The sequence below is a fragment of the Elgaria multicarinata genome, chromosome 7 (assembly GCF_023053635.1).
Source record: "Elgaria multicarinata webbii isolate HBS135686 ecotype San Diego chromosome 7, rElgMul1.1.pri, whole genome shotgun sequence".
Lineage (NCBI taxonomy): Eukaryota > Metazoa > Chordata > Lepidosauria > Squamata > Anguidae > Elgaria > Elgaria multicarinata.
This window is the reverse complement of record NC_086177.1, coordinates 84,715,049-84,734,413: the sequence shown is the minus strand read 5'-3', so window position 1 is coordinate 84,734,413 and position 19,365 is coordinate 84,715,049. Positions and strand designations below refer to the sequence as shown.

Here is a 19,365-nt window from a genome sequence, read left to right as displayed (position 1 = left end):
GCATGTTCTACCTCACCCTACATGTATGCAATAAAAAAATGACACATGGATTACCTGCAGACATCTCTACACATATACCTTCAAGTTTGAGAGCCTTCTACACTAGAGAGGTAGAATTTCCATAAATGTTGGAACCCATGGGGGAAAGCAAAATCTTATGTACGTTTTTGAGGAAAATTGAAATATTTCAAAGGTTGCAGTGTAGTGTTGTTCGGAATTCCAAACACTGCTATACCATTCCATTCCCCCTCCTCCATTGTGATTTTATTGTTCAACACTCAGTCAGCATTCTATACCCATTTACCATGCTGAGTTGTCATTGGAGTTTTTCGCCATCACCCTCCCACCACGTTTTCAGTTTTTTTTTCTTCAACCACCAGTATTCCATGAGCACGGATCATGCTTAGTACTCATTGGACCCAGTTTTTATGATTTTTTATTTACGTATTTCCCCCCTAAAAAATAATAATAATTATATAACTGCAAAGCTTGGGATTACCTGAGTGTACCGATACGTCCTGTTTGTGTGTAGCTGTTGCTGTTTTGGCCACATAAAGATTTATTTATTACATTTATATCCCACCTTTTTTCCTCCAAGGAACCCTGTGAGGGAGGTTGGGCTGAGAGTCTGTGACTGGGCCAAAGTCCCCCAGTGGGTTTCCATGGCTGAGTGGGGACTAGAACCTGGATCTCCTGACTCCGAGTCCAACACCACACTGGCTCTCTGACAATTGTATCGGAGTTAGAATATAGGATGATATGATTTCTAATCAAACTTAAACTAACTTTGTGCTGTAAGATCCTGAGACGTACTGTGTATATCGTCACAGAAATTATGTTGTCCGGTATATTTATGAAATGAGATTTAAATGTGTATAAAACCAAAGCCTTTATAAAGAATTATAAAATATATCTGTTTGCCCTCCAGATGTTTTGGACTTCAACTCCCATCAGCCCCAGCCAGCATGGGCAGTGGTCAAGAATGCTGGGAGTTGTGTAAAACATTTGGAGTGCACCAGTTGCAGGAGGGAGGCTTTTGAATGTTTCTGTCTTTTAGATGTAAACTGATTAATCACCTGCCTATCTGTTTGTGAAGCTGCTAGCTTCTACTTGTCTCGCTCTTCCAGTTGGACCAGTTTCCTGCTTGTAGGCTCTTGCATTTGGCTTTTGTTCAGGGAGACCAACCTCCTAGGTAGCACTTCTCCTGTGTCTGTTATGTGCAAAAAGGTTATTGCCACGTAAAATCAGAGACAGGGAAAGAGAAGATTACTTGCAGGTAATCCTGTTTGCTTTAGGCCTTTCATCCTTTATCCTTCTTACCTTCACTTAGGGAGCATTGCTTGAATTATTCTCCCCACACACACCTTTTCTTCTTCAAGCTTTTTCCTCCTCGAAATAAATTGGCTTTAATAAAGCCTGTAAACAGTTAGATGCTCTTCGTTTACATGTTAGACCAGTGATATAAATATTTGAAAGCACCCTGCAAATAGGGCTAGTTACCAGTGAGAAAATGTGTAGCCTCATTCTCGCATAAACTCCAAAACTCTTTAGAGTACAAACATTTATTGGTTTAAAATATTTGTGTTGTCCTCCTCCTGCACTCATGGCAGACTACAACAATTCATAACATCTATACAATATCATAAAAACAGCATTATGCAAAATGTCAGAGCAGCAAAATTTAATCCTACCTAATAATTCTCAATGTCAAGTCAGCCAAGGCTTTCTTAAAGACGAAAGTCTTTAAGTCACTTTTGCTTGCTTTTTCAAACCTACTCTGGAAGGCTGTTTCGTAGCTCTAGGGCCCCTGTCAAAAAGGCCCTGCTCTTTTCTCAGACCAGCTTGACCTTGCAGAGCAATGGTAAACAAAGTAAGGGACCAGGAGAAGGTCTTCGTTGATGAGGGAACACATATCGGGAAGAGGGGTCTCAGATATGTAGGTCCCAGGCCATCGGCAGTATCATTTCTGACCATGTTCTTTTCCTCTACTACTTTCTGGTTCTCTACTGGAAACATTACACTTAATTAATTAATTAGAATAGTTAATGCATTAGCCAATGGGTTAAATCCTTGCTTTTATCACTTTTAAATCACCCCTATTTGGAATCTAGAAAAGTGATGTGTAGTATGTTTATAATGGCTCTGATTCATGTTAAATGATCTTGAGTATTACACCTTTTATGATACTAAACGTACAATTGCTTAGAGGAACTGATAAATAAGTTCTAAGTAAGGTGAGCCAAATGTTGAGTTAGGCAGCTACAGATTATCATTTCTGAAGAGCTGTGGGATCAACTTCCCCTTTTACGCTAGTGTTGCTGTAGTCCCAGTCCACCATTAGTAATTTGATAACTGTGCAAATGAAATAGAGGTCGTTAGGGAACCTTTCTGTAGGAGACAAAGCATGTTAATTCATATCTTAATTCAGACCCATACAATTCACTTAAGTGGTGAAACTGACTAGTCTAGCTTGCAAGCAATTTCTGGTCCCCTCAATTTCAGTTTTAAGAGAAACTTCCCAAAATAGAAAAGAAACTGAATTCTGGAGGGATTTTTTTAAGCAATACATACATGGCTATACCAGCTTTTGCTACAGGAATCCAAAGCTTTCAGATGGAGGGGCTGGAATTGTGACCATCCCACTGCTACCTGGAGCTGTCCGTGGCTTGGTTACCTTGAGTTTGATATCATGCATTAAAAGCTGTTGGATGTCCTTAGACGCTCCAGTGTCTGTGGATTTGTTTCCTGTTTGTTATTTGGTCTAGTTTGGGGACTGAGCCTTGCCAGCGTGCCTTACTTTTGCTGCTGTTTCCACAAGAACAGTTTCTGAAGAATTGCAAAAAACTCTGCAGCACTGGCAGGACTGGACCAGGGCATTTTGCTGCCTGAGATGAAGGACAAGATGGTGCCCCCTTCCCATTCCATGTACAGAAGCCATCTGGAAGAGCAGTTAAAGCTTACTTCAATGCTGGCTATGGGATAATATCGTCCGCTAGAACTGCAGCAGCGTGAGGCTAGTTTAGGGGGCCTAGGACAGGCTGTGTAGCATATACCGCACTACCCTGCAACAGAGGGGAAGAGCTAGGGAGTTTGAGAGGCTGCCATTGCTTCCCTACCAACATCTGCTGCCTGAAGCAATCGCCTCACTCTATCTAGTGGGAGGGCTGTCCCTGAGAACTGAATTGATCGGAGACCACAGTGAGACGGAGAAAATGAGCATGCGTACCGTGGTCCATGGCAGCTCCAGAAGATGGCTTCCGTCTCTCTTAGAATTAAGTCTTCACACGGTAATTGTATAGTGAGACTGGACAATTGGTGGCTGTAGTCTAGAGGCTGGTAGTCAGGTTGCATGGGTGGAATCCTTTTTAAGAGTGAGGCTTGTTCTGTAGTCAGTCAAGGGCAAGAGAAGGTTCATGACACAGAAGGACGTTCTGAGTAGTCAAGAAAGGATGGGAAGACATCAGGCGGGTCGAAGCAGGACTGACTTGCTGGCCATAGGGCAGTGACACCGTCAAAGCCTGAGCTTGCTTATAATTCCAGTGCTGCTCTATACCCTGGTTAGGCTCGCGGGATCTACTTTTTTTTTTTACTAGTACCTTGAAATCTACCAACCAGAGCCAGGTGCAAAAGGCATATGCTTAGAATTAAAGAATTATGAACCCAGGGATTTGTTTTGAATACCAGAACTGAATGGGGCTCACGGTCCTCACACCACACACAAATCCACTTTTGGTGATCCCAAGCTTTCTTCATTTCAGCAGTGTAATTTGGATGTGGGTTGTGGGGACTCATTTTATTGCTGCTGTTAAATAATTGGGAGTAAGGAATCCTTGTCAATCTACTGCAAATCTGCAAGAGATCTACCAATAGATCCAGATCTACCTCTGTCCATCTCTGCTGTGTAAGGGTCTTGATCAGCTGGAAGTTACGACTGGAGTAAGTCAAAGCCTGGTAGATCCTGCAACAAAGTAGGAAAGTTTAGCACTTTCCAGATTTTAAATGCTGCCTGAATAGTTGAAGTCTCTGTCTTTGGGTCACAGCACACATAAGAGACATAACTGGGAAAACAATATCCCATTCTTTCCCATACTCCAGACCCACCAATCTCCCATTCTAATCCACATTCCAGACTATTGAACTATTTTGCAGTTAGAATAGAACAATTGACCCAGTATAGAAAGCAGTAGCTCAGACATCACACTACTTCAGTGCACAATGATGAATTCACATGAAAGAAATCAAGATTCATTTCAATATGTGTGTAATTTGCCTAACTGCTTTGTTTAAATCTGGATTGGCACAAAGCTTCTCAAATGTTCTACCCCCAGGGTCCACTTGAGAGAGCTGAAGATGTCTGAGGCCCACCAGTCACAAAATGGTGACAGACAGAGGCAGAGTTTGGCATAATCAGCCAGCAATTGCGGATATAGTTTTATTTTTCTATCTAATCCCTGTTTTCAAATTGCTAAATTCTTTGGCATAACTGTTTCATTGTAACAGAGTTCCATAATTTAGCTTTCCTCAAGTTAAATAAAGATATTAGCCCTGCAGATTACTCAGCCTCCCCATTTCAGGAAGAATTTGCTGGCCCAAAGTGTCTAAGTCTGTGTCTCCAACATGGTAGCAATGGACACCTCTCTTGGTGCTCACCAGGCCCCCTGCCTCTTTTGATTTTAATTTTATTTCATGAATTTATTTTAAATATTTTTTAGCTGGGAGATTGCCATACTGCAAAGCAAAATGCTGCTTTTATTTAGGTTTTATTTGGGTTCCAAATTTGGGTTTTCTATTCTGGAGCTCAAACTTACACTTCTACCTTGTACTTAGATCCTTGGGCTTGTTACTGTTCTAATAGTCTCAACAGTTTGCCCTTTGGGGAAACAAGTGTTTTGTGACTGGCCATGCCCACCATGGTAGCCATACAAGGCCTTCCATGGCAGCTGTTGTGTAAGACAACTCATGACATTCTCTCAAAACTCCAGATTTGCCAACTGACCCAAAAGGTTTAGGGATCCCTGCTCTAAACAGAGAAAACTGTTAATTTTATATATATATATTTCTCGTTTCCCCATATGCCTCTCAAATCATCTTTCCCGTCTCCTCTCATTTTGAGCATCATCAGTCAAGTGTTTTATAGCACACTCACTGGCCATTCACAGATGTTCACGGGTCCTTTGACGACAATGTGTTCCCCCTCCCCTGTCTCCCACTAGTCTCCTCGTTCTGCCATTTTTTTCCATGTTAAAATAACACAAAATGCAACTCCTCTGAGTTTTAGTGAAATTGTTCGCCATTTTCTGCTGTGTGCAGAGAAATTTTGCTATAAATGTCCCACTACATTGAATGGGCCACGTGGTTGCTGCTTGCTTTCCCTTTCTCCCCCATGTGATTCTTCTCATCCCTGTTCTGGAAGAGAAGCAGGAAACAAGAGCGATATCCCCGCCCCCCTCTGAAAGAGCTCTTCATCTCTCTCTTTCACACTTAACTTGTACCCTTCTCCAAGTACCACTTTCTTTCATTCCTCCCTCCTGCTGCTTTTACATTTACTTCATCCAATCACAACTTCCCTCTCATATCCGCTTCCTCTTTATACCCAGTTTTTAAAAACTATTGTTGTTATTGTTACCTTTGCTAACTAATAGCCTTGCTCTCTAACCAACTCCTGCTGGCACAGGGTGGTCAAGCAAAGAGGCACTGGGCAGTCTGAAGCATTGAGACCCACCTGGAAGTTGGCTGACACCCATTTCTGGGTCCCGATCCCCACTTTGAGGAACACTCAGTGAGTTATTGAAACCTTGCACTAAAGCAAGGCCCGCCGTCCATAAAAAAAAGAATCTCTGTTGTGGCAGAACACTTTCTTCTCTTGATACACATGACTACCTCTGCACAATCCCTGTTAAATTTGGTCTCTCCTATTATTTTCCTGCTTGAATTATTGAACGGATTGCATTTATGTAAATTGGGTTTATGTAACGTGGCTTGGAAAGATTACGCCTTCCCCTTCCAAGAACGTCTTTGGCTTGTCTGTAAGTAATCGCTTCTGCATAACACATGAAAATACTCAAAAATATGAATAATCTTTCAGACTTCGTCTTCCAAGGTAATCCCACACATTTTAAATAGGGAAGTGTGTTTAAATTATGTAGATAGGGAGCAATGGAATAAACTATGTTTCAGTTCTATTGCAGAGGATATGATTGTGTTTTATGAAGACGTGCCCTTTGTAAAAGGAAAAGGAAAAGAACAACAGCACAATTTATTGTGAATTAATATTATGCAAGATTATCAATAAATGCTGCAGGCAACCCAAGATGAAACCAAGAAAGTAAAGGTTGATCTGAAGTAGATTTCCAGCAGTGTGCTAGAATTAAATGTTAATATTAAGTATTCATAATATTAATTCTTCCTACTTAATGTTTGCATGGACGTCTGCCAGCAATGTGCTTAAATTAAATATTAAAAATTAAGTATTCATAGTATTAATTCTCCCTTCTTAATGCTTGCATGGACTTCTGCAATCTATTTGGGCTTCTTTGCTGTTGTAAGCTGCAACAAACAAAGTGAAGCTTTTAGTAGTTTAATAGGGGCTAGAAAAATGCACACTCCGGTGTGTGGGATAAACTGTAATTTATTATTTTGCTTTTTTCTATTCCATCTTTACAGATACAGTTTTTTTCCAACTCCATCCACAAGTACAATCAAAATACGTTAATAAAATAACAATTTAGGGTCCTTCGCACAGGGGCAGTTGGTCCAACCAGAGCAGGCTCTGAGATAGGGATGGGAAACATGTGGTCCCTCAGATGTTGGATTGCAATTCCCATCATTCCTCACAATTGGCATGCTGGCTAGGGCTGATGGGAGTTGCAGTCCATGCGTCACACATTCACCACCCCTGCTTTGAGGTTTTCTTTGTCCGTCAACCTCAATCACCTTTTCTTCTCCGCCGGGCAGTAATATGTAGCAAATGATTAGAAAATGCCCTAAAGGTTGGCACATGGATTTAGCTGCATGCTTTTCTTTAACACCGATGTGCAGTGCATGCCAAAATCCCATGGACTTCTTTGGGAACTCACCCATTGGCTTTTAGTGTGACTAAGTTTTGCCTTTAAATATTGTAATCTTATGTGTGCTCTGTGTATGAAAACAAAAGAAAACCTGTCAAACAGAAAGCCACAATGACTATTTTACAGTAATACGTAATACAGAAAACTCGTTCTAAAGTTGCATTTGGCAGTGCGTGGTTATTTAAAAAAAAAAAATAGAAAAAAATTGATGCCATAGAGTGAACAAGAGACACTGTGCTGTGTAAACAGTCGATCTGGATGATATTTGAATTGGTCCAACATTTGGTCTAGAAAAATGCACCACTTAGTTTCATTTAGCTCGGTGAGGTTGTATACCGTAGTAAAATAAGTGAGCCATGATTCAGACATTTTTGGCCCTGAGCGCCTAAGTTGCTATTCTAAGATAAACTATATACAAACTCGATGTTTCTGTTGCATTTTCTATATAATTCTTTACTTTATTCTTTCAATATATTTTTGATCCTTCAGCTACTCTCACTTGCTGTCATCCTTTATTTATTTATTACATTTTTATATTGCCCATCAGTTGAAGCTCTCTGGGCAGTGCACAATTAAAAAACATAAAATGCAAGTATCAGTTTAAAACATTAAAAGTTTAAAAGGCAATGTAAAACCAGCTACATTAAAGGGAAAGCCCTTTTACACAGGGAAAGCCTGTGTCAAAAGGTATGTCTTCAGGAGGCGTTTAAAAGATGTTACGTTTTCCGGCTCCTGAACCGCACGAGGGAAGGTCCTCCAGAGGGTGGGTGACACCACAGAGAAGGCCTGCCGCTGAGGTTCTTAATGGCGGCAATCCGTTCGTCTTGGAATGGCCAGCAGGACCTCCTCTGAGGATCGTAGTTGTCGTCTGGGTATATATAAGGGAATATTATATACCTTTGCATCTGGAAGTACCTCGTTCTTATGTTTCAAGGTATTATGTGTTTGGGGGTCAGTCCAGAGCAGGGGTGGGAAACCTTAGGCCCGGGCCCCCCAAAACCCAATACGGCCCTCCAGGGCTCCCCAGATGACCACACCCCTTTCCCACAACCACTAGTTTGGTGATTTCCCAGCATTATTGCACCTTTCACCCCATTCTCAAAGATTGAAATGCCATTCCTAAGGCTTAGTTACTGTCAGTGAAAGTTTTAATCTGTAATGTGCTGGTATTCTATTATTATTATTATTATTATTATTATTATTATTATTATTATTTTGAGCCCACCCTCTTTGCGTTCAGTTTCACCCACCCGTGGACTGTGCTCCCTGCCCCCTGGCAAGAGCTTCTCTGAAACTGAGTTCTTCTCACAGGCTGAAAGAGATTCCCCCCCACTACTGGTCTAGACTCCAGAGGACCTCTCAGGGGTTGCTTACAGCCCAGTGTTCTGATTGCAAAGAGATTCAGAATCCCCTCAGACCGTACAATTCTTGAAAAGACAGCTCATAACTAGTAGTGTTCAGCAGTGAAGGCTAGTGGCTTCACAGTGAAGGCTGGTGGGGCACCAGAGCCACCTTGGATAGCTCCTTTAGAGCTGTGTCCAGTTCTGACTGAAACCCGGAGCGGCTTCTCTGCCCCACTGACTTCAGAGCCACCATCCTCCACTGCCAACTGTCGCTGTGGGCAAAGATGACTCAGCTTTTCTCCCTGCACCCCCCCCCCCGCTAGACTGTTTGGGAAGGGAGCTTACCTTTCTCTCCCCCTCTCTAAGGAATGTACTAATTGAGTCTGGAGTGAGAATAAGAGAAGCAAACTAAGTCTCTGTGTGAAATGTTCTGTTTGTGCTGGAACTGGATCTGAAAAGAAGGCAGAGAGCTGCTTGCAGGAAATCCTGTGGACCAGTGGGTTGCCCAGCACATCCGATGGGGAGCAGGAATGTGCCAGAGGGTTAATGCTGCAAATACTGATCTTACGCTCAGCCAGTATAAATGTTTATGTGCCCTTCATAGACACACCGCAAGTCTCCAGTGGCCTCCTTTGAGGGACACTGAGCACCGAGGAACCCCAGAAACCGCTCACCACTCAGAAGTGGGGTGCACACGCGTAAGGATGGCTGTTTACCTAAGTCTGCTTTCCCCAACCTGGTGACCTCTAGATGTGTTGAACTACAACTCCCACGATCTGCTGCCACTTGGGCATAGTGCTGATTGAGTGATGCCACATGCTTGGACGTAATGCCACCGAGACACCCTTCCACCTTATCTCTCTGTCTCTTTATCTCTCTCTCTCTGTGTTACATAATTTTAATGACTGAATGAAAAAATAAATGCATGAACATTCCTGTAGTGTCTAACAGCCTTCTGGTGTAGCTGTTTACCTCAGAAGGTTCTCTCTTGCAGGAACTTGCAGGTTAATAGTTGTGCAACTTTTAATTTTATTTTCTTTAAACAAAAGAAGAGACGTACAGCCTACCTCAGCCTCTCTCAACTTGGTGCCCTCCAGATACGTTGGACTGCAACTTCAAACCTGGCTGGGGAATGCTGAAAGTTGTAGTACAACCCATCTGGAGGGCACCAGATTGGGGGACACTGGCCTCCCACACGTGTGAGGGAGAGCAAAGACTAGCAGCTGAGCTCATATTCGGTTTGCTGGTCCACACACCTGTCCCTTAATTTGCAGCCCTGGGGCTTACCCTGCAGCCAAGGAACCTGCTCTAAGCTCTCCTTTTTCTGTTACGTCTCTCTTCACCCTCACAGGTCCAGTGTGGGTGGCCAGGGCAGAAATAGCAGGGCAGCAAGAGGAGCCCAGCTGCCTTACGAAATACTTCAGCGTAGTATGGTGCAAGGCCTCAAAGAAGAAACACAAGACGTGGGAAGGGGATGCTGTTCTGATTGCGAAAGGGAAGTTAGTGACATTAAAGGATATGGAAGGCAAAGACATTGGAAGAGGTAATGCCGGTCAGGAGTGTAACTGTGATGCCTGAAATTCAGGCATTAACCTTGCATGTGGGTTGGAATAAAATGAAAAATATTGATATAGCCTCTATTGTAAGGGTTAGGGTAAGGTGCTGAGCAATGTTATGGTGAAAACCTTGGCAGTGATTGGCTGAACTGCTCTGGTGTCATGGAGCGGCAGGACAGGCAGAAGGCTGCTATTGGCCAACTGCTCAGATCCGAGAGTGAAAGGCCAGACAGGCACATGGGCTTCAGAAAGGAGGAATAAAAGAGTGAGGGGCCTGAGAAGGGAGCTCCCAAGAGAAAGAGGGAATGAGTATGGGGACTTGGGAAAGAAAAGGCCGGTAGAAGGACCCTAAGAGGGCATCTGGGAGAGAGAAGGACTAGTGAGGAAAAGACACACATGACCAGGAGCAGCAGAGACCAGGAATTGTACCTGAATTGAAATAACTAGCCAGATCTTTCGCTGAGGCCTCTAGTAATTTTTAATGCCTCAATTTTGTTTACACTCTCATTGAGAAATCCAAAAGACACCTTGTCGCACCTTCAAGGCTAACAAGTGCAGATTTATACTTCATCAGATGCAAGGAATATTATGGAGAGTTTCAGATTTATATATAGTATATATTGAAGGGGCAGCAGGGACTGTGAACAGTGAGGTCAGAAGGAAATTAAATACAAAAAATACTGAGAGTGGCAATGTTATTATTAATAATAGTTATTCCCAGTGTAGTTGTTGCTGATAACACAAACATTCTCGCACAAGTAAGCCAAACTATGTAGTGTGATTGACAATCCTTTATCGTGATTCAGACCTTTGGTGATAGAATTAAACTTGTTGATTAATTCTAACTCAGCAGTCTCTCACTGAGCTTCCCAGGACACACTGTCACCGACCTTAAAGTGGCCATTGTGGAACAAAAGAACTTCAAAGCAAGGAGAGAGAAAGAGCATTCAGTTTCCATTTGAATTTAAGGAGAATATGGTTGGTCATAATCCTTAGACAGGGTACCCACAGTTTCTTCTTGGTTATCTTTTTACTTGATATATTTCTGTTTCTATTATTATTATTTTATTTATTTTATTTATTTTCATCTTGGCTTAACGTTTGTGATCCCTCTTAGGCACAGGATACAAAGCCAAAGATCTGGAAAATCTTGATGAAGGCCAAACTCTGATGATTGGAGGCAAAGAAATCGAGGTGATGGGTGTGATTCCAGAAGAGGACTTCAGAAGTGGGAAGTGTTTTCAGTGTGGTGTGGCGACAGCAGAGGATGTTTGGAATTGCTCACAAGCTACAGTGAAGCCATTCTGCCACCCTCTCAAAACCAACACAAAAGGAAATTTGCCCAAAGTCTCCCAAAACTATAAACCACGTCATGATCCATGCACACCAAGTGAGTATTTTTAAATTTTATCTGTTTCATCTTTTTTAACCCAGTATCTATACTTTTCCTATCCTCCCCCACTCAATATATCAGAACTAAGCTGGATCTCTTTGAGAAAATGTGCAAGGGTTTGAAAGCTCATCACTAGAATCATAGAATATTAGAGTTGGAAGGGGCCTACAAGGCCATCGAGTCCAAGCCCCTGCTCAATGCAAGAATCCACCCTAAAGCATCCCTGACATATGGTTGTCCAGCTGCCTCTTGAATGACTCTAGTGTGGGAGAGCCCACCACCTCCCTAGGTAACTGGTTCCATTGTCGTACTGCTCTGACAGTCAGGAAGTTTATCCTGATGTCCAGCTGGAATCTGGCTTCCTGTAACTCCAGCCCATTATTCCGTGTCCTGCACTCTGGGATGATCGAGAAGAGATCCTGGCCCTCCTCTGTGTGACAACTTTTCAAGTATTTGAAGAGTGCTATCATGTCTCCCCATTAACTAGCAACTGTTAATGAGTTTAAGGGCACAATCCTATGCATGTTTAGGCAGAAAAAAGTCCTACAACTCCCAGCATTTCCCAGCAACATGGAAACCTTTATTTCTGTCTAAACATGCATAAGGTTGCTATCTGCAGCCAGATAATATCCCCCTTCCCGCCACCACGATTGATTCAGGTAGATGCCATCTTGTTTGCAGCAAGGACAGCAGCCTTTGTGGGTTGAGGCAAGTTACTTCTCCAAGAAAAAGTCAGTCCTGGCTCATGATGAGCTAGTTTTCCTTTAGGGACCACTGATGCTGCTTATAGGAAAGGCCTAAAATCCCTGCAACATGCCTCTAAGCAAACCTTCTGACCCCAGAGAATATGGGGTCAAATAGGAAAGTTTGAGTGTTCATGCCATTACACTCTAGATTTTGAACCTTTATAAACTTTCACGTTTAATATTAGATACAAATGCAGAGGGATCGATTTGGCCAACACATTGGGTGTGGGAGCAAGAGGTTCAATGTCTTCAGCATCCCATTGGTGATACCGCAAATTATTATGCCTGTGTTATTAGATCGCTGTGTCTTTAAGTATTCTTTGTTTTATTTGAATGGGTCATTCATTTACATTGAACACACATACACAAATAAAATCACAACATAAAAAGCTGTGATTACAAAGCTTTGGGAGTTCACTTAACAAACTGGAATGCAGCTTCTAACCTAAGACGGAGAAAACCCACCTTGAAATAAATAGGACTTGCTTTAAGGACTCTTGTATAATGTCCATTTATTGCAGTGGGACAGGTGATGTTTTGAGTGTATTGCATCCCAAGGAATGATGTAAGTATCATTTCACACTTCCTGTTGTATATTATACACTTTGTTTTCCTTTGTCAATGTTATGTGAATAGCTTTCACAGTTGTTTTGATCTGAATAGTAAACAATCGCTTGTTATTCTGTCGGTTTACTTAATCTGAAAATTTAAAGCATCACGGTGTTTTCATGCTGTTGTTTGGCTTTAGCAACCAAGAACGGTGTTTTCATTTTCCCCATAGAACAGCCTTCCTCAACCTGGGGCGCTCCAGATGTGTTGGACTGCATTTCCCAGAATGCCCCAGCCAGCTGGCTGGGGCATTCTGGGAGTTGTAGTCCAACACATCTGGAGCGCCCCAGGTTGAGGAAGGCTGCCATAGAAGGTGAATTGCTTTGGCTTAAGAAGCAATCATTTTGCATTTACAGTTTGCGCATTTGACATTTCAGATTCCTTGGTCATGCCACGCCCATCCCCAAGTCACCAACGGATGTTCAATAAGTCAGGCTTGCCCACTGTGGATGTTGTCATGGACCCTTACATTGTAAACCATCTTCGACCTCACCAGCGAGAAGGAATTATATTTCTTTATGAATGCATGATGGGAATGAGGTAAAAGGAGAATAATTTTGTGCAAGCAAAAGCTGTTGTTTGATCTTCCAGGCATCCAATCCTAAAAATGGGCAGAACTAGGAAGAAGTGTTATACTGAGTCAGACCATTGGTCCATCAAACCCAGTATTGCCAACACTGACTGGTAGCAGCTGTCCAGGGTTTCAGGCAGGAACCTTTCCTAGACCTATCTGGAGAAGCTGGGGATCAAACTTGGGACCTTCTGCATGCAAAGTAGCTGCTCTGCCGCTAAACTTCTGCCCCTCCCCACTTTCTTCTTACTTTTCACTTTAATCAGTCTTCGAGAATCTTGGAATTTTTTGGAATGGCAGGAATTTCCAACACATTAAGATGGCCACGTTCATGCTATGAAGCAGAGGTGGACAACTTTTAGGAGTTGAAGGGGGCGCACCCAAGCTCCCATTATGCTGCTTAATTTTCTGGGAGCCTCTTTTTTTTTTTTTTTTTTAATAATTTTTATTTGTTTTCTACACTATATAAACATACAACATTACAATAATAATAATAATAATAAAAAGAAACATCAAACAACTGCTACATACATATTGAATAAATGTTGAGTACATATATATTGAATAAGTATTACCTATACATTATCATACTACAACATAATCATTCTTAACATACAAGTGCACCCCCCACCTCGGGATCTATTCCTGAGTCCAAAATCTTATCGTTTCTTCCGCTGGTGGTTTCCCACTTCCCTTAGTAAACACAAATATTAGGAACTGTTTCCAGATTCCTTCAAACTCATTTATTTTAGTTACGCCTTTTCTCCACTTAATATTACATGTCAGTTTATCATTAATGGCTATATCCCATACTTCTTTATACCATTCTTCAATAGAATATTCCCCTTGAATCTTCCAGTTCCTAGCTACCATCAATCGTGCTGCAACCAGCAAACTCGATATCAGCTCTATATTTTCTTTTCCACACTATCTTCAAATAGTGACAGCAATGCAATCTTTGGTGTTTGTTCTATTTTCATTCCCACTATTTCTTCAATTTCTGAAAACACCATCTTCCATAATCTTTGTACATATTTGCATTGCCACCACATATGTAAATACGTTCCTTTTCCCCCACAACCTCTCCAACAATTTGCTGAAAATTGGGAGCCTCCTAGGAGCACAATTTTGCTTGAAAACAAGGTGTGTGCCTTGCTTAAAGCACAGTTTTAGGGATTTTTACTCCAACAGCACTGCTGAATTTCAGTGGCAAATTCTGTGGTGCAGGGTGAGGAGGGGCCAGAAAAATATTGGTGCGCATGTGGCCCCCAGGTTGCATTTTGCCCATCCTTACTGCAGAAAATGGCATCCTTTGGGCAAGGTTTCTGCCCACCCATCAGGCTCTTACTCAACACACTGTTGTCATGTTACAGTATATACATCCATGCTTCTGCTCCACCACAAAATGGCTGCCTGCTCTGGGAAGTATAATTAGTAGCAAAGGACAAGTAATCTGCCCCAAAGTCTGAGAACAAGGTAGAGGTGGGGCTGAGTCTCAACCCAGTAAACAACTCCTTTGAGCCCACAGTTTTGCATGGCAATAGAAACCTTAGAAACCTATTTCACAGATGGCAAACTCCTTTTCTCCCTCTGCTAGCCAACTCATTCCACCCCATCTTTTTCTCTCTCACTCTGGATCACCATCCATGCTCTCTCTCTCTCTCTCCCACACCCACACACCCTGGCCCACCACCCATAGATACACCTCTCTTCCTCTACCTCCCCCCATACAACCAAGCCCACCCACCACATGCCTCCATCCATCCACACACATACAAGCATCCTGTGGATCCATTATGCATCCATGTGCACACATATCTCCCTTTTCCTCCATAGTGCAAGCACATGAAAACTCACAGGCACTCTTGGGTTCCTCCAAATCCCACCCCCCAATTTCTTTCTCTCTCTCATGCATGCAGCCCCCATCCATTCAGACATACAAACACAAAACCCTCCCCAACCCCCCAGGTTTCTTCCAACTGGCTCCCCCACCCCCGGCTCCTTCCTGCCTCTCCTGACCCCTCTGCTGCCTTACCGCTGCCCCTTCGTATTATTATTATTATTATTATTATTATTATTATTATTATTATTATTAATTTTTTTATATAGCACCATCAATGTACATGGTGCTGTACAGAGTAAAACAGTAAATAGCAAGACTCTGCCGCATAGGCTTACAATCTAATAAAATCATAGTAAAACAATAAGGAGGGGAAGAGAATGCAAACAGGCACAGGGTAGGGTAAGCAGGCACAGGGTAGGGTAAAACTAACAGTATAAAGTCTGCACAACATCAAGTTTTAAAAGCTTTAGGAAAAAGAAAAGTTTTTAGTTGAGCTTTAAAAGCTGCGATTGAACTTGTAGTTCTCAAATGTTCTGGAAGAGCGTTCCAGGCGTAAGGGGCAGCAGAAGAAAATGGACGGAGCCGAGCAAGGGAAGTAGAGGCCCTTGGCAGGCGAGAAACATGGCATCAGAGGAGCGAAGAGCACGAGCGGGGCAATAGTGTGAGATGAGAGAGGAGAGATAGGAAGGAGCTAGACCGTGAAAAGCTTTGAAGGTTAACAGGAGAAGTTTATATTGGATTCTGAAGTGAATTGGAAGCCAATGAAGAGATTTCAGAAGCGGAGTAACATGGTCAGAGCGGCGAGCCAAGAAGATGATCTTTGCGGTAGAGTGGTGAACAGAAACCAACGGACTGATGTGAGAAGAAGGAAGGCCAGAGAGAAGAAGGTTGCAGTAGTCCAACCGTGAAATAACCAGTGCATGAACAAGCGTCTTGGCGGAAGAGACAAACAAAAATGATCGGATCCTGGCAATATTATACAGGAAAAATCGACAAGATTTAGCTACTGCCTCAATATGAGGAATAAAGGAGAGCGAGGAGTCAAATATAAAGCCAAGGCTACGAGCTTCCTTGACCGGAGTAAGCGTAACATCATTGACAGTAAGAGAGAATGAGAGATGAGGAGAAGGTTTAGGAGGAAAAACGAGCAATTCAGTCTTTGCCATATTGAGTTTCAAACGACGATGAAGCAGCCAAGCTGAGATATCTGAAAGACATGCCGAGATACGATCGTGAACATCAGGAGAAAGTTCCGGAGATGACAGATATAGTTGTGTATCATCGGCGTACAGATGATATTGGAGGCCATGAGATTGAATAAGCTTGCCCAAGGGCAACATGTATAAGGAAAACAACAACGGGCCAAGCACCGAGCCTTGCGGAACCCCTACTGAAAGGGGAAAGGAGGAAGACGAGCTGCCATTAGCCAACACGCTGAAAGAGCGACCCGCTAGATAGGAGGCAAACCAGTTATAGACAGAGCCACAAAATCCAAGGTCATGAAGGGAATCTAAGAGAAGATCATGATCAACCGTGTCAAAGGCTGCAGTTAGATCAAGGAGAATAGCCCCCTCACCACGCTTACCAGGCAGACTGTCAGGAGTCCCCTTTCCTTTCTCTTCCTCCTTCTTAGTGGCTGGGCACACCACGAGGAAAGCATCGGCCTGCAGCTGCCGGCCCTCTTTATTTCTTAAGAATAGCTTGGAGGTATTCATGGCCAAGGGAAAATGAAGATGGTCACAGTTGGAGGCCCTCACTTTGCTTTCATGTGATCCTAGCTGCTGGTAAGAAAATTCCTTCATTAAAAAAAGAAAAGTGGCAGTGGTAAGTCACCTTGGTGATCACCAAGAAAGGTATTTGGGGGACACTGGTACCATATTGTATGTGCCCCCCTTTAGAAGAACCTCTTACTCATTTGGAGGATATAAGAAATCTGGTTAATTGGCCCCAATGTAGCCCTGGCAGATAATTCTGTTGAGTTGCACTCAGACCAGCTGCAGCAGGATGTTTCTATAAATGAATAATGCAGCAGATTCTCCCCTTAGCATCTACTTTTTTGGAGGAAGAGCGGTTAACTCGCTTGAGATATATTCAACACATTACGTATTAACCAGGAAGTTAGTGAGCAAGCCCTGTGCTGAAATTAAAGGCATTGTGCAAATGTTACCTAATAGTTGCATGCAATTTACTGTACCCAGCTCTGTAATTGAATTAGGAACGTTAAGCACAAATGAGAAGGCCATGACGAAAAGACGAAGCAAAGATATTGGTCCACGTTTAGCTAGCAAAGTGGCTCCCGTCTCATTCTCTCATCAAAAAGGGTTGGGAGAGCTTTTGTCAAAATTAGAAGCTTTCTGCAAAATTGATTCAGGATATGGAAAGGATTGCTATAGTTTTTGCTGTGAAAGAAACATTTCAGTCAGGCTTCCTTGACCTGGTGCTCTCCAGATGTACTGGATTGCAGCTTCCGTAATTCCAGTGACTGGGAATCATGGGTTTTGAGTCCAATACACATCTAGAGGCCACCAGGCTGATTTAAATCCACCTTGGGGCTTCTGGATCACCCATTTTATTTGTTATTACATTTCTATTCCACCTTTTTTCCTCTTATAAGGAACCCTTGGCAGCTTACATGGTAGACCTCCTCTCATGTGAAGCTGGCTGTGAGGTAGATAATCCCGTGCCGTAGAGCTTCATAGTCAAGTGGGGACTAGAACCTGGATCTCCCGAGTCCCCAATCCAATACTCTAACCACTACTTCACCCATCAGTTCACCCAACTCCTTATCTAAATTATAAGGTATATGCCAGCCCCCTCTGGCTCTTATTTGTCAAGCAGAACATTCTAACATAGGAAGCACCGTACTTAAAAATAAACATGTTGCAGCATTCTAAAGTGGGCAAATTAAGACCGGAGTAAATTTTGGAGGGCATAATTTGACTGGAGGTAAGGCCAGGGAAGGCTGATTCTTCATCCAGCCTGTTTATCTGCAGCTAAGGTGAGAACTTTGCTGACTTTGCCAGCAATCTTTCCCTCCATGCTTGGAGTATGCCAAGTGATTCTACAGTTAGCAGCTCTGGATCCTGAGAAACGTTGGCAGAAGTGGGTGAGCAGAACCTGCCCTTTTTGGGGCGATTCCTGCTCAGCCCCCTGCACCGCAGCCCAATCCGTTAAGGAGGGTTCCTTGACCTTCACGAGAGGCTTTTGAAGGGACAGGAAATAAGCTTCCCTTGCTTGGGATCGAAGCCAATGTATGAGACTGAAACTTTGGGTGCACTGGAAGCAGACTAAATGGAAAATCCCTAAAATAAATTTGGAGAGTTGTTTGTGGTGCACTTCCTGGAATGCCTGCTGCATATATTAGAACGGAGTTGGGATTATTATACCCATTATGCTATGCATTTTTATGGTACTATTATTAGAGTGACCATATGAAAAGGAGGACAGGGCTCCTGTATCTTTAACAGTTGTAGAGAAAAGGGAATTTCAGCAGGTATCATTTGTATGCATTCAGCATCTGGTGAAATTCCCTCTTCATCGCAATAGTTAAAGCTGCAGGTGCCCTCCTCTCTTTTGTATCTGGTCAAGAGGGCAGGACTCCTGCAGCTTTAACTGTTATGATGAAGGCAAAATTTCTCCAGGTGCTACAAGCATTCAAATGACACTTGCTGAAATTCCCTTTTCTACACAACTTTAAAGATACAGGAGCTCTGTCCTCCTTTTCATATGGTCACCCTAACTATTATTATTATTATTATTATTATTATTATTATTATTATTATTATTATACATTACAGAGAACAGAAGATAGCAGGCTTCCCTCCCATCCCGCAATGCCTGTTGGAGCAAATAAACTGTAGAAATTGGAATAATTGATTGCTTTTTGTGCGAAACCAAAATGCATGTATTTGGCACAGACATTTCTAATTTAATGACCTGGAGCATGGAATAGATACATAAATATATTAGGAAGAGATTAAGGGAGCTTTATGCTTTGCAGGAAACACAGCAGATTCTATGCTTGTTGTTTTCTCCATATTCTTTAGCATACATTGTGTGCTTCCAGATGAAGCTTTTATTGTGAAATTGCCCTTCCACATTCACTGAATTTTGTGAAGCGTCCAGACAACAACATCTTGCATTTGTAACCGTTCTGTGTTTTCCCACTGGTTTTTCCGTCTTTTTTTTTTCTTGCCACAAAAAAATCCGTTAAGGAGGAAAATATGGAATAGCTGTA

At 42.5% G+C, this 19,365-nt stretch overlaps 1 protein-coding gene across 2 annotated transcripts in view; it reads left to right on the top strand.

Annotated features, from left to right (window-relative positions):
• The window catches only part of RAD54B (RAD54 homolog B), a 61,670-nt gene that overhangs the window by 19,579 nt on the left and 22,726 nt on the right, over positions 1 to 19,365 (top strand). For both annotated transcript variants that reach the window (XM_063130953.1, XM_063130954.1), the window contains 3 exons: positions 9,762 to 9,953; positions 11,084 to 11,356; positions 13,092 to 13,254. In XM_063130953.1, coding sequence (XP_062987023.1) covers positions 9,762 to 9,953; positions 11,084 to 11,356; positions 13,092 to 13,254 — 628 coding nt within the window. The remainder of the gene's footprint in view (positions 1 to 9,761; positions 9,954 to 11,083; positions 11,357 to 13,091; positions 13,255 to 19,365) is intronic.